This window comes from Gossypium hirsutum, chromosome D05 (genome assembly GCF_007990345.1).
Source record: "Gossypium hirsutum isolate 1008001.06 chromosome D05, Gossypium_hirsutum_v2.1, whole genome shotgun sequence".
Taxonomy (NCBI): domain Eukaryota; kingdom Viridiplantae; phylum Streptophyta; class Magnoliopsida; order Malvales; family Malvaceae; genus Gossypium; species Gossypium hirsutum.
This window is the reverse complement of record NC_053441.1, coordinates 31,339,998-31,355,726: the sequence shown is the minus strand read 5'-3', so window position 1 is coordinate 31,355,726 and position 15,729 is coordinate 31,339,998. Positions and strand designations below refer to the sequence as shown.

Below are 15,729 nucleotides of genomic sequence, written 5' to 3'. Positions count from 1 at the left end.
ATTCCAAGTATATATGTCAAGCTCGGGATCACGCAAAGTCTGTGTTAATCCTAAACATCATATTATTATTCATAATATTATCTTCGGTAAACTATTACAATATTTTATTTATCTCATATTATATTTTAGTCACTTATATTTAAAATATTATGTTTTAGTCACTTATGTTCTCGCGTTATAACATTTTAGTCATTAAGCCGTTAATTGCAGTAACGGTAAGTTGACGTGGCACATTAAATCATTATTTCAAACAAAAATTTTAGGTTAATTTATACAACTGGTCCCCATATTTTTTGTTTTGAGCAATTTAAAATTTTTTTATGTTCTTTTAGCTTTCCTTCTTTTTCCATTCTCTTTTGCTTCTTCCTCTGTTTTCCTCCCTTCTCCATTTATTTTAACATGGTTTTTCTATGTTTTCTATTTGTTAAAACTAGTCCCTATACTTTTATTTTTTAAAATAATTTAATATTTTTTCAAGTGAGGCAAGCTTGTAGATTAATTTTAACAACTGAAAAACATAGAAAAACTACGTTAAAAGAAATGGAGAAGGGAGGAAAACAGAGGAAGAAGCAGAAGAGAATGAAAAATAAAGAAAAAAAAGAAGATAAAAGAACATAAAAGGAAAACATCAAATTGCTCAAAATAAAAAAAATATAGGGACCAATTGTAGAATTTAACCTAAAATTTTATTTGAAATGATGATTTAACGTACCACGTCAACTTACCATTACACTGTTAACGGTAATTAACGGCTCAGCAACTAAAACATAACATTTCAAACATAAGTGACTAAAATGTAACCTAAGATAAACAAAAGTGACTATTTTGATAGTTTATCTTATTATTTTTATATTAATATTTGTAGTTTTATAACTAAATTCAAAAAAAAAATTAAATAATTTATATTGGATTAAGTGATGATGTCTCAATCAGAGTTAATATGAATTGAAATGATTAACTCAAGATATAATTCCTAATCAACAGGATTAATTAGATAGTACTTCATATAGATGAAATTAAAATGGATACTAACCCAAACACTAAGCAAAAATCAACATATATAAATCTAGATTATTAAACAGAATAATAAACAGTCGTTGGTTATAGAAATAAACATGGCTGCTGTCTGAAAAGGCAAATTGTTATCATTCTTTCAGGTTTCCCCATCACAATCCCGTCAATGGTTCAGGTGCCGATGCCGCGCCGGAGCAAGAGACTGAGATTCAAAAAGTCCTGAAAATTCCAAATAATTTAAACTTAGCAACAAAACAGAGGTAAGATGAGTTTACACGTTTTGATCCATTGTCATCCCTATAAGTAGTAATTACATTTGAAAAATGATAGGATCTATTTAACTACATGCAACAAAGGGATAGTGAAACTCACCGCAAAACAGGAGATTTTCGGGCGGAGGGCGCTCCTTGGCAGGGTTAGGATCCGGATCGTAGACTCTGATATAAAGCTGAAGACCCAAGTACCAATTCTTTAGAGTCTGAGACCTCAAATTCCACATCCCGGGGTTGTCCAAGAACGCATAAACTGCGGTCCATCCATGTGGATAAACTTGAGTCGTCGATCGAGCCACGGGATCAATGGTATTATACGTGTTTCGTACATCCGGTGTCCAATGTCCGTTTCCAAACCTGTAACACAGAGCTTTAGATATTCATTATCGAAATCCGCAAGTAAAAGAACGTTACCCAAGTGTAACGTACCCAACGACAAAGAAGCTGTAACCATCTAAATGCCAAGAATCCATGTCATCCATGTTGTTTTGAAACACAAGTTCAATCCACCCTCTATAATTGCCGGAAACAACGGATGTTCCATACGAAGTATCAACGTTGACCGATTGAACCGGAAATTCATCGAGTTCGTAAACACCCGTACCATTAGTTAAGTGATCGGCCAGCTTCAGCGACGTGTCCGGAGTGAAATAAGACACATTGTTGACAACAAGACGTGGTTGGCCATTGACTTCAGCTCTTGAGCTTTGGAGGATGAAAGTTTGAGACAGTGCTATGTTTGATACATTGAAGCTTCCTTGTGGGTTTGGCCTTGCTGCCCCTGTGGTTAAATTCCACCTGTTAAAATATAATTGTTTTGGATTAATATATAGATTGGCCTTTACAAGATGTACGTTTAAATTTTATTTCCAAAGGTATATCATCCGGATTCACTTACCTGATGGATTTAGCTTGATTCATCGAGAAACCCAAATCAAAAGCATCAGGTCCACTAGGATGAGCTCCGCCAGCTAGTGTGTTGGAATTGGAATAGTGAAGAATACCGACGCCGGCGATGCCGGTGGCGTAGAGTAATTTAGGGCTTGCAATGATGTAAAAATCCGCGTCGTTTTGATCGGCTGTGACGAGAACAGAGTAAGATTGGCCAACATGAACATCAAGGGAATTCAAGGTAACTTGATTGGTGTAAGATCCTTCTGCTTCGACCAACAACATTGTATGGCTTTGAATCCTGAAATTCAAGCTCAATGTGCCTCCAATATTTGATATCCTGAATCTATAAGTCTTCCCTGTAAAAAAAATTATATGTACTTTATAAACAAGAGGATGTGACAATTTGTAATGGTTTATCTAGAAGGTGAATATCGAGAGAGAATAGAACAGAATTGAGAGTTTAGTTAGAGGAATGAGAGTCTTCACAACATTTTTTTTTGTGTTAAAAAACTTTTATAGGATTCTCACCGATAATTACCATATGTCGCCCACATATTAGTTCCATATTCCGTACAAGTTAGCCGGTTTACTAATGACTTATCTTCATAGGTTGTCTTAGATAGGGGCTTATCATGTCTAGGGAATGAATGTCCTTACATTTAAATGATAGACATTCTATCTAGGTTAAGTATGTGGTCCTGATGATTTAAATTCGAGATATTAAAGCTCGCAAAGTGATTCTCTTTTAATTAAAGGTGTTGACCCATGAAATCGTAAGCACGCAATATGAACTATTCGTAAAATATTAAATTATTATTTCAATCTTTTATTATTAAAATAGTCAAGTTGCAGCAGATGCAATTTATAAGTAACTCAAGTTTTATGGAGACAGTAAATAAAGCTAATTTATTGGTTGGAAATTGTTACCTTTTTCAACTGTGAAGGTTTCATACCACAATGAATCTGAATCTATATAAGGGCCCATCCCATTCATTAGGATAGCATCAGGGGTGACATCATATGCACTCTCCTCTGTTTCCAACATTTTCCTGAAATGCTGTTACAATAACATACTCAAAACATAATTGTTAAAAAGGAAATGATGACTAGACTTGATAATTCATGTTGATTACTCCCAACATTTAAATATTAAAAATGAAAAACATAAATCACCTTGTAGTCACCAGAATACCAATCACCAATAAGAAGATCGAATTCAGCTTCGGGTTGGGGGAAAGGGACAGGGACGTTGTCCCTGTTGTTAACTCGGATCGGTCCATATCCACCCGAAGCTTTCAGGAAATTTATGGAAGGAAAGTAGAAGAAAGTGCCGATTTGATCCTTCATTTGGAACACATAAGTCCAGTTTTTGAGTGGTTTGATTGGACAATTTGTGCCTGAAACTCCATCTTGCCATGAATTTCGTCTTTGTTGTATTCCATTCCTGCACCATCATCGCCACTTTATTCAAGCCTTTTTTTTTTACCCCATTTAAGTCGAAAGAAAAAAAAACCCGAAGCTCGGTTAAATTATTTGATGAAGTCACTTTTTAACATTCTGTTGGTTTAAAACTCGAATCATATCATAGATAAAAATTCTCAAATTAGGTTGTTGCAATTAAGAATCTATTTGTTTACATGTAAATTGTTTTCTGTAAAATAATTTGTTTAGTGAAAAATGAATTACCAAAAGAAATCATTCCTCAAAAAAATAGTAAAATCAAGATTTTTTTAAGGAAAATGTCTTAACTTCCATAACACATTCTCTAAACTGATAAGACTCTGTTCACTGTCTTCATTATCGAATAAATAAAAAGGGGAAGCTTTCAGAGTAACAAAAGGGAAGCTCTCTTCATTGTCGAAGAAAACAGTCCCTTATATTCTAAAGTTATATTTTTTACGATTTAATCCCTTAAATCCAAATTTTACTATTCTACAATTTAATTCCTCAAACACATATTTTCTTATTTTACAATTCAATCCTAAACCTCGTTTTCTTCAATTTTGCAAAGCAGTTCATTTTCCCGAAAATATAATAAAATCTTAAATGTATGTTTATTTCATTGAAAACAGTTTTTATGAAATATTTTTTGTGAATTTGCTAAACAACATAAAATATATTTTACACAGATTCATTTTCTAAAAGTCATTTTTCAGTGAAACAAACAAAACCTAAATAGCATTTAATAGGTTTGGAATTTAAAATCATTTGTGTTCATAGTTTAGAGCATCAACCATTATTAAAAAAAACAAATGAATCTAAGTTTAACTTAACCTGTTTATACAATCATCTCTAAGAAATGCTACGTCATAAAAAGGAAAAAGAAATCACATACCATGTAAGGAGTAGAGGTTCGTCCATGTAGTTAAATACATTGACATGAACAACATCATCGGTTGTGGCATTAATCAAAGGCCCCGGAAACACCTCATTGATTATAACAACCTGTATTTATCATAAAATTGAATATATTTGTATGGGATGTATAATCGTATTTATTAATCACTTAAGTCTGGGTAACATAGGTTGAAGAGAGAGATGATATAAGCATGCCTGTTGGTCCTCCAAAAAAGGGATCAAACCATTGGTGACGGAAACATTCCAATCTAAATAGATATCAATGCCATTAACCCTAGTGACAAAGACTGTAAGCAATGCTGACCACAGAGGTATCCAGTTTAGATTACTAGAAAACGCCATTGAAGCGGCTCCGAACTGGAAATGGGGTTTTGTCTTCTTTCTTGTTTTGGCTCTTTGGCTTCCACGATGTGTTTTAACTAGGTCATCAGCAAAATCAAAGGTGAAGTCTCCAAAGAAAATTTGTTGCACAAGTAAAAGGAAAAAAAGAAATCATCAGCTCTAAGAGATGGGTTGGCAAAGGAAAGGTTTAAGCCGGGAATAGCGGATGAGAATCATTACATAATAATTATAGTTTCTTTATTCAATCTATATGTAAGCTATTTATAGTGTTGAGTGCAAATTTGACGGCTCTTAAACAACACCACCTGGGACTCAACATCTAATTTCGATTCATAGATTGAATCATTCCCGCAAAGGCAGTTGTATTTACTGCGCTTTGGCAACTTAGACCGACCTTTGTTTGAGGTTGGAAATGGATACCGGAAGTGAAGATAATCCCTTCACAATGTGTGAGGATGCAAATCATATCCATTTCTCACTAACAAAAAGCTAGGAAATACTGTCCATAATATTACATTCATCAATGATATTATATAATATTTGGATTCTCAATATTTTGATCATCCCATAATTTTATATTACTGTATTAAAAGATATTGTAATATAAATAATCTCATTATGGCTACCTTTTTAAGTTATTTAAAATTTAAGATAATACTACTTTTTTGTATTTATTATATTAATCAATATAATCCTTTTATCCTAAATAAAATTTAGGCTTAAGGATACTTGAATTTTCAAAATGCATTAAAAACTCTTTCAAAAAATAATTACGTTCCCTTTTTTTACACTCAATTGGGCACTTGAATTGCAAAAATCTACATAAAAAATAAAAATTAATAAAAGTTATAAAAATTATTAAATTTTAATTAAAAATAAAAATATTAAAAATTAGAAGAAGAAATATATATAAATCGTAAAAATCGTAATTTTTTTTAAAATCATAAAAAAGTTATAAAATAAATTATAAAAATTATCGTACCAAAAGAAGTATTTTATAATTTTTCTATAATTTTTATTGATTTTTATTTTTATCTTTTTTCGCCACATATCACGCTGTGTTACGATATGTGATGGCTTTAACTAAAAAAAGTGGGGGTCATTAACTTTAACGGTTTAAAATTAATGGTTAAAGGGTCTTTTTGGGGTTTTTTTACACAAATAGGGTGAAAAAAAATCTACTGAAATAGGGTGTCAGAAAAAGTATTTCCCAAAATGGGTTACTTTTTCATTGGAGCCTATTAGATAGGCGCCAATGAATAAAAAATAATAAACTTTTTTTAATAAAATATAATTAAATATTTTCCCGGGTCAGTATATAACCCGTATAATACATAGTATTAGCGCTTATCTCAGAGGAGTCAATGGTGGTGCCTATCTGGGAGGCGCCATTATTGGTGTCATACTGAGAGGCGCCAATGTTATGATTTTTCCCTATAAATACCCCCAACACAGACATAAATTTTACTAGAGAAACGGAAGAAATAAGAAGGAAGGAAGCAGAAGAAAAGAAGGAAGTAAAAGAAGAAAAAAATAAGGTATTTTGGTTTATTTCTTTTTAAATGGAATGTAGAGTCTTGTTAGTAATTTTATTATTTGAAAGTTATTTTGTCAGATTATTAATTTTGTTAGCTTCTGAATGAAAAATTTTGCATTAAAATTTTTATGTAATTTGTTTACATTTTGAAACTGTTTTAAGAAATTTGAAATTCTTTTTAACAGATCTAGTATTGAAAATGGAGAATCAGTTTTTTGTATGCATTTATTTCGATGGAGAAATTTTGACAACAACTGTGGGATGTATATTTAAATGTCGCAAACAAGTAGCAATGAGATTTGATAGAAATATCTCGTTTGATGATATGAAGGAAAAAATTAGTAAAAAAATTTATAGACGTTGTGGGAGAAGGATATCAAAAGTTTTCTACAAGTTTCCAGTTTCAACAGATCCAATAAAATTTACCGAAATGGAACTTGTAGACGATGAAGACGTGGAGACAATGGTCTCTCTTTATTGTGGGACTCAGAGTAACAAAAATGCACCGATTCAGTTATTTGTTGAGTTAGCCGGTGTGGAGGCAACTGAAGATCCCACTCCATTAAGTGAAAAAGATGGAGTTGAAGCGCCGTGTATGGTGGTTCCGGTATCGTATGTTGATAGTCAATCAACTATACATGAGATAAATATTGATCTTAATGCTGCAGCCGAGACAGATGTGGTTGGTGATGTTGTATACTATAGTAGTGATTCTGTTGATTACGAAGTGGATAGTGAGAGTGATCCCGATGCGGACGAGGTCCCGGATGATATTGACGACGAAGGCGTGAATGAGGATAGAAACGTTAATGCATCTTCAGTCAAAAACCAGATTCGTCGTATTGTGATACACAATAATCCTGGGGCACACATGTCTCGGATAGACCCCGATGCGGCACGGGCAGGTAAGTTTCTAGAGTACCCTGAAATACCACATGCTAATCGAATGGGCGTATATTCTGATCCAGAGGAGTTATGCGTAGGCTAGAGATTTGAAAGTAAGGAAGAATGCATGTTTGCCATTAAGCGGTATAGCATGAATATATCAGTAGATTATAAAGTCATCGAGTCTAAACCAACATTATATATTGGAGAGTGTTGGAGGTCGGTGCGAAATAGACGGTGCGATTGCAGGAGGTTTCAAACACTTTATTTTCCATGTGCACACGTCGTGGCAGCTTGTGCTAAAGTTGGGCTCAATGTAGAACAATTTATCGATGAAGTGTACACCATCGAACGAATGTTGCGTGTATGGGAAAACGAGTTCCCCGTGCTTCCTAATCTATCTACTTGGGAGGTACCTCTGACGACCTTCGAGCTAGTCCCAGACAAAAGGTTGCGTAGAAACTTGAAAGGTCGTCCGCAATCATCCAGAATCTATAACGAAATGGAAATTAGGGAAAAATCTTCCGAGAATTTGTGTGGCGTATGCAGATTAGACGGTCATAATCGGAGTAAACGCCCTCTCCGAAACTACTATGTTGGACAATCGTCTCAATCGGGTAGAAATTGATATGTACTTCATTACATAAAGATGGTTTGAATCACAAAATTGTCTACAATTTGTTGCTGTTATGGAGCAATTTGAAATTTTAAAATAAAGAAAAACATTATAATTTTATTTACATAAAAAATCATTACATAAATATGAGGTTGTTTATTACAAAAACCCTTAAAATTGATGGTTTGATAGTGTGGTTCTAAGGGTATATTTTTGTGGAGCTCGACGCTCACGTTGTGGACGATTACGGTTATCAACGTTCTCCTCAATAGTATGTTGGGGTGTGTGAAACATAGATGAATAATCATATGTCTCAAATGCCATCGATGAACTTGATCCGGGAGGAGAGGAGTACGACGGCGGATATTGGCCGGAAGGAGCAGAGTACTGAGGTGGATAAGAGGCCGCGAAATAGTCATCGCCCCCCAATTCTGGATGATAAGAACTATCCCTAGAATGTGGTTCTGTCTCTGGCACTGGCACTGGCTTTGGCTCTGGCTCTGGCGCATGATGTAAATTTGGAAGGGGTTGCGTAATTCGTGTCGTATGCGGAGGAACTACAATCGACTGCCCACCAAATAGAAATGGTTTCCCTGTCTCACAGTACCACTGTATGTACTTTAACGAGGGCTAGAAATCCGGAGCACAATCCATCTGAGGTACCCTCCCGAACCGGTTGTTCCATATCGTAATATATTCTTCGTGCACTTCTCCCTAATTATCTCCATACCTCCCCCTCTTGCTCATCCCATGGATCTCCCCCAATTGTACTGGCAGTGTCGAGATATACTGTATGCAACCGAACTGCCGAAGTACTCGATTGCCATGATACCACTCCACTACGTTAAAATTGATAATGGGTGCGCTAATGCACCATAGGTTTGAGTGGACGTGGGCAAATGATGGCATAACTGCCATAATTTTCGGAGCAGAATACGGCATCCAAATGAACTGCACAGTTAATAACGTTGTTATATTAACGCGGGTCGAGTAAGATAAAATAATAAAATTAAGTTTATATTCGAAAAACTTACCCCCTCTTCAGCATGATTCTCAATCATTAGAAGATATATCGGAACCGTCGGTGACCTCCCGATACCCGGATTAGTACTCCACCTACGAAAACAAATTGTTAGAATAATATAATATAAAAAAAGTCAACTAATTATTATAATGAGTAAAAATTCATCACCTATTAACGAGTGGAAATACATATGATTGATGACTAATGGATGCTAAGAACGGCATCCGGTAAAGTGCCCACGACTGCAGCAGTAGGAGGCATCCGCCTATGTCAACCGCAAAAGGATCTGTCGTCCGACAAAGTTCGTGATACAGCATGGCTAAAACTGCGGACCCCCAACTGTATGAACGAGTGTTATAAAAATTGGATAATAGGGGTAAGTACATCAAGTGGACCTTACTGCCATTTGCATCCGGCATGAGTACACCCCCTATAAGGTGCATAATGTAAGCTCGAACAACCTGCATCACCTCCCATTCTATAGCAGTACTTGACAAATGCTCAAAATTGGCCTTTAGCCATGAAAATCTCAAACTGGTAAATTTCCCCTGACTTGGCGAGCGTCCAAGTAATTCATTGCAAAGGGTAGCCGGCCTAGAGATTGAACTTATGCCTGTGACCGCATTCCCGTCTATGGGAAGCCCGAGCTGTACTGCAACATCCTCTAGAGTGACGGTACACTCTCCGCACGGCAAATGAAATGTGTGGGTCTCCGGACGCCATCGCTCGACTAAAGCAGAAATTAAGTCGTATCGCAGATCAAAAGTCCAAATCAATTCCGCTAATCCGAACCCGACTAACTCTAAGTATGGTATTAGGCGTTCATCTGGCTAAAACCCTACACTATTAACACAGCCCCTCAATACACGGTACGGTCCCTGACATTATTAAATTAGCAAAATAGTTAATACAATATAATTTAATTCAACAAATAACATGAATATCAAATAAAAATTTTATTACCATCTCATTAATAGTACTTGATATGTGATTATTATTAATTAGAGAACCCATTTCCTGCAAATCTGCAATCAAAAAAATGAATTCAGTTAATTTGTTTCAAAAAATCAATAATTACTGTTAAATAAATACAAAATCAAATAAAATTTAATTATATAAAAGTTACATTATATAAAAATTAAATGAGTTAACAACAACTATATGATTAAAAAAGTCGGTTATAATTAAACTTTTAATAAAATGATTTTTAATTTTTTATAAACTTTATATGTTAAACTCACCAAATACTAAACTAAACACAACTTATAGCTTAATCCTAAATTACTAATAAATTAAATTTTAAATAATTACACACACAATAATTTATATAATTTACTAACAAATTAATTATAAAATAATTACAATATTCATACAAAAAATTACAATATTATAATATATCCCGACATTACAATATTCATACAAAATTACAAAATTACAATATTCATACAAAAAAATTACAATATTCATACAAAAAATTAAAATATTCATACAAAATTACAATATTCATACAAAATACTAATCCAAAACTATAAATACAAATTTAATTATAAAATAATTATAATATTCATAAAAAATACAATATTCATACAAAAAAAATTAGAATATTCATACAAAATTCTAATCCAAACTATAAACACTAAATATAGATAATTTATAATTAATAATTAATAACAAAAAAATCACAATATCTTCTAAAAAATTCACAAACTATAAAATTTTTAAATTATAAACAAAATTATTTACTAAAATAATACATTACCTTTTTTTTCTTTCTTTCTTCTTCTTCTTCTCCTTCTCCTTCTCTTCTCCTTTCTCTCTCTTTTTTTTTTCTCTACCGTGCCCATTGCATGTTTTGGGACCTTACTTATAGGCAAAAAAAAAAAAAACAAAATTGAAGGGACAAGACATGCTGCTGGTGCAGCCGTGCAGCGGTGGGCAGAAGGCCACCATTGGCACCTCTCTATGAGGCACCTTCATTGGCGCCTACCTGATAGGCGCCACCCGACCCGACCCAACCCGTTCACCGTATTTTGACTTGTATTTTTTAAAAAATTATTAAAAAATATAAAAAAATATTTTATTTAAAAAAAATTTATTATTTTTTTATTTATTGGTGCCTATCTAATAGGCTCCAATGAAAAAAGTAACCCATTTTGGTAAATACTTTTTCTGACACCCTATTTCAGTAGATTTTTTTCACCCTATTTGTGTAGAAAAACCCGTCTTTTTGACATTTTATAATTTTTTTATGATTTTTATAAAATTCTATCATTTTTTATATATTTTATTAAATTTTTATATTTTTTATAACTTTTATGATTTTTATTTTTTAATGTCATGCTATGGTTGCGACACGGGATGGCTTTAACTGAAAAAAATTAGAGACAGTTAACTTTAACGGTCAACTATTAAAGTTAACGGTCAAATGATCTTTTTGATGCATTTTGACAATTCAAGTACCCAATTGAGTGTAAAAAATACGGGCTTAATTGTTTTTCTAAAAAAGTTTGAGGGCCTTTTTTATGCATTTTGAAAGTTCAAGTATCCAATTGAGTGCAAAAAAAAAACCAAAGGCTTAATGACTTTTCTTGAAAAAGGTTGAGAGCCTTTGTAATACATTCTGAAAGCTTAAGTACCCAATTGAATAAAAAAAAAGGCTTAATGGGTTTTTTTTTAAAGTTTGAGAGCTTTTTTGATGTATTTTAAAAGTTCAAGTATGTGAAAAAATAAATAAAATTTTAATTACTTTTATTTCCTAAAATCTATAATTAAAAACTAAAATATATGTTACTACTCGTCTATTCACTCTGTTTTATTTTATATAATTTTTCACCTGGATTCCATAGTTTCAGGTTGTGAAATTTAAATGCCTTAGTTTTCTTTAATATATACTTCGTAAGGTTTCTACTTTTATATTTGTGCCATAGTAATAAGGAAAACTGGTTGTATGAAACTGTGATTCCATATCATTTTCGTCCTTTTCCAATAGAAGAATGATAAATAAGATTTTTTTTTCTCTTAATTTTTAGCGTTTTTAGTTGAATTTAAAATTTTTTCAAGAGGAAAAAGTTAAAAATCAGGAAGAAAAATCTGATTTGTTATTCTCCTTTTCAAAAGGGATAGAAATAATATCCTTTCTCTAGTAATAAGTACTAATAAGAAAACTTCTAAAGAAAAATATCATGAGAATTTGACGATGTAATAAGCGTTTATGACTTGAATCCCACGTTCATAAATTCTTCATCATTGTATGCCAATCAATATCTTTAAAATAAACATTTAATAAACTATATAAATACATTATTATAATTGATAAAATCAAAAGTGAAATAAATGAAGTTACTATAATTTTATGAAAATTTTTAGACTGAAAAATGTTAAAATAATGGAACTTGTAAAAATAAAAATTCTATAATAAGGATAATATAGTAAAATTTGTTTTTAGATAATTTTACATTTCGTCAACAAACACCTAAATCTTCTATTCTAGCTAAATAAACCAAACAAAATAATTTTACATTTCACTTGCAATCTTATATTCTCATAATCTTATTATGAAACGTAATCTAAGATTCAACATATCAAATACCCCTGAAAGTAGAACTCTTCAAAAGGCAATGGGTTACTTGTTAAGTATAAAATCAAGTGGAAGCTGGAAATAAGTGTCACATTTATTGAAGATAAAAAGCTGGCTTTTATAGCCTTACAAATGACAAATATAGAATCACAACTAACACGAATATCACCTATAAACAAGGATCACCACTAGTTTAAACAAATGTAGAAAGTTGTTCCTAAAGAATAGGACTTATTGAAACAGAAAAACAACTTTGAAAACACTAAATAATTCAAATAATTCCTCCCCTAAATTTTTCTGTATATTTGCAGTCAGTTTACTTCTCCACAAATTCCAAGTTTTTCTCTAAACTTTTCGAATGTCTCTAGCTTCAATGCCTTAGTCATGATGTCTGTTGTCTTCTCTTTTGTTCCACAATGGATAAGCTCAATAACTTTATCATTAGACAATTCACGAAGGAAGTGGTACCTTACATGAATGTGTTTGCTCCTTCCATGCAATACGACATTCTTTGATAGTTTGATGGTGGAAGCATTGTCACAATATAACGTGATACTTTTTTTTGAAGATGATTGAAAACATCCAAGATTCTTCTCATCCAAACTGCTTGACAAGCACATGACGCTGCTACTACGAACTCTGCTTCGGTGGTAGATAAGGTCACTACTGGTTGTTTTTTTGAAGACCACGCAACGACACTTTCTCCAAACAGAAAAGCATATCTTGAAGTGCTCCTTCTATCATCTTGATCCTTAGCATAATCACTGTTTGTGTAGCCAACTAACTAGCCAGTTCTGCCTTTTTTGTACAAAATGCCCAGCTCCGAGGTTCATTTTATATATCAAAGGACCCTTTTTGCTGCATTAAGATAAAGTTCAGTAGGTTTTTCCATATATCGACTCACAAGTCCAACCACATACATTAGATCTGGTTTGGTCATAGTTAAATATTAAAGACTCCCCACAATTTGCTTATAACCAGTGACATCTATTTTGACTCCATCTTTATCTTTCATGAGTTTTTTTCTTGAAACAATAGGACTTCTAGCAGAGTTACACCTTAACATACCAAATCTCTCAAGAACTTTATTAGCGTACTTCCTTTAACTAATAAATATGCATTTATCATTCTATAACACTTCAACTCTAAGAAAGTATTTCATCTTTCCAAGATTAGCCATTCCAAATTCTTGTATCATGGAATTTTTCAAGGCTTTAATTATTTTCTCTTCTTTTCCCGTGAATATGAGATCATCATCATACAAACTAACAATCAAAATTTTTCCTTTCGAATTAGTTTGAATAAAAAGAGTAGGTTCAGATGGGCACCTTTCAAAACCATCCTTTGTAAAATAGGACTCAATGCGACTATACCATGCCCTTGGAGCTTGCTTAAGACTGTACAAAGCCTTCTTTAATTTGTAGACTTTATGCTCCTCCCCTTCTTTCTCAAGCCCACGTGATTTGTAACACCCCTAACCCGTATCCGTCACCGAAGTAGGGTTACAAGGCATTACTGAACAAACACAACCATTTTTAAAATCAAACTGATCACAAATATGAAAATTAAATTACTTTTGCATAGCTATTTATAATTTACAATCAAAATCTAATCAACATCGTACTCAAACCTATACATGCCATAAGATTGAGTTCAAATATTTAACAAAATACCAAAAGTAGTCGATAGTGTGATAGACTATACTGATGATCCCTGAGCTCGTAACGTGTCTCTAAAATCTATAAAAACAAATGGGCAAAAACAAACAAAGTAAGCTTTTATAGCTTAGTAAGTCTATAGCATATCTAAAATACATATAAAAGAATCATATAGTTCTTTAAGAAAATTTATTGAAATCACAATTATCAATTATAATTACTAATCAAACATTGCTATATTAAGTCATTTGTTTAAGTTTTAAAAGGATGTGTATTTATCTAATACACACAAACAGACAAATGTATATACATTTTATGCATATAATCTACAACCATGAATCGCCGAATGCATATATACATATATGCATGACAAATATTAGAACCAAATGTATATACAATTTAAACATATTAGCCGAGTGCATATATACATAAGCTTAACAAATATTATAACCAAATGTGTACATGTATTTACCACATACATTTATCCAAAGTCATATATGTACTTATCATGCACATACAATCGAATATATATATAACTTTATCAATCACATTTCATATCTCATTATACATGTATATATATATATCGATCATAAACTTTTAACCTAACTCATATTTATGCCTATAACCGAATACATTCGCATTCAACTTTTACTTATAAACAAATATTTACACATATATGTATTAGCAATTGCACATAAGATTACTCATCAGTTTCTTATACCAAATGCACCCATATAAATATATATATATCAACCACCTATGTCGAGTTTATGCACAACATCTTCAAACACATAAATCTGAACAATTCACACAATTTCAACAAATTCACCGGCACTTAGCCTGCTAGGCTTAAAACCTGATTCAATACACTGGCAATTAGCCTGCTAGACGTAAAGTCCGAAATATTTCACCGGCGTCAAGCCTGCTAGACGTAAAGTCTGAAACATTTCACCAGCATCAAGCCTGCTAGACGTAAAGTCTGAATTATCTCATTGACAATAATCATTTTAGGCCCCAAGCTCAAACACTCAATTCACCCAAATATTACTCATTTTCGAACTATATAGGTATATAAATTCCATGCTTAAATATTCAGCTCAAAACTCAAAATTTATATCATAGAAACACATGAATATACATATAAAACTCAACCACCAAATCCAATTTGACAATTCAATAAATCAACTGAACATATTTATGCATAACCTTATACTTCAAATCCTACTACAAATATAATACTATTTAACTAAAAATATTCTTGAATAATATACACTTTACATTCCAACATATTAAAATTATACACACATATATATACATGATCAAAACTAACATATGCAAATATCATCTAATAACAAATTTCAAAACTAAATCTTATACATGCATACATATACACTCAAACCGCATATACTTTTATAATGACACATCTTAATTCGATTCAAAAGTGTATATATACATGTATATTTACATGTTTAATAATAAAACTCTTATATCTATGTATATTTACGAATCTCTAAGTACACATATATACATATACATATCTTTGATTAAATCA

The 15,729-nt window shown here is 32.3% G+C and overlaps 1 protein-coding gene across 1 annotated transcript; it reads right to left on the bottom strand.

Annotated features, from left to right (window-relative positions):
* Positions 1–916: 916 nt before the first annotated feature.
* On the bottom strand, positions 917–5,081 carry LOC107902454 (monocopper oxidase-like protein SKU5). The gene is made up of 8 exons (XM_016828633.2): positions 4,734–5,081; positions 4,516–4,625; positions 3,354–3,624; positions 3,108–3,237; positions 2,185–2,536; positions 1,716–2,084; positions 1,387–1,643; positions 917–1,233 (listed from the first exon to the last, which is right to left on the bottom strand). Exons 1-8 carry the CDS (start codon positions 4,878–4,880, stop codon positions 1,178–1,180), a joined length of 1,692 nt encoding a protein of 563 aa, XP_016684122.1. The 5' UTR covers positions 4,881–5,081; the 3' UTR covers positions 917–1,177.
* Between the last annotated feature and the right edge of the window lie 10,648 nt (positions 5,082–15,729).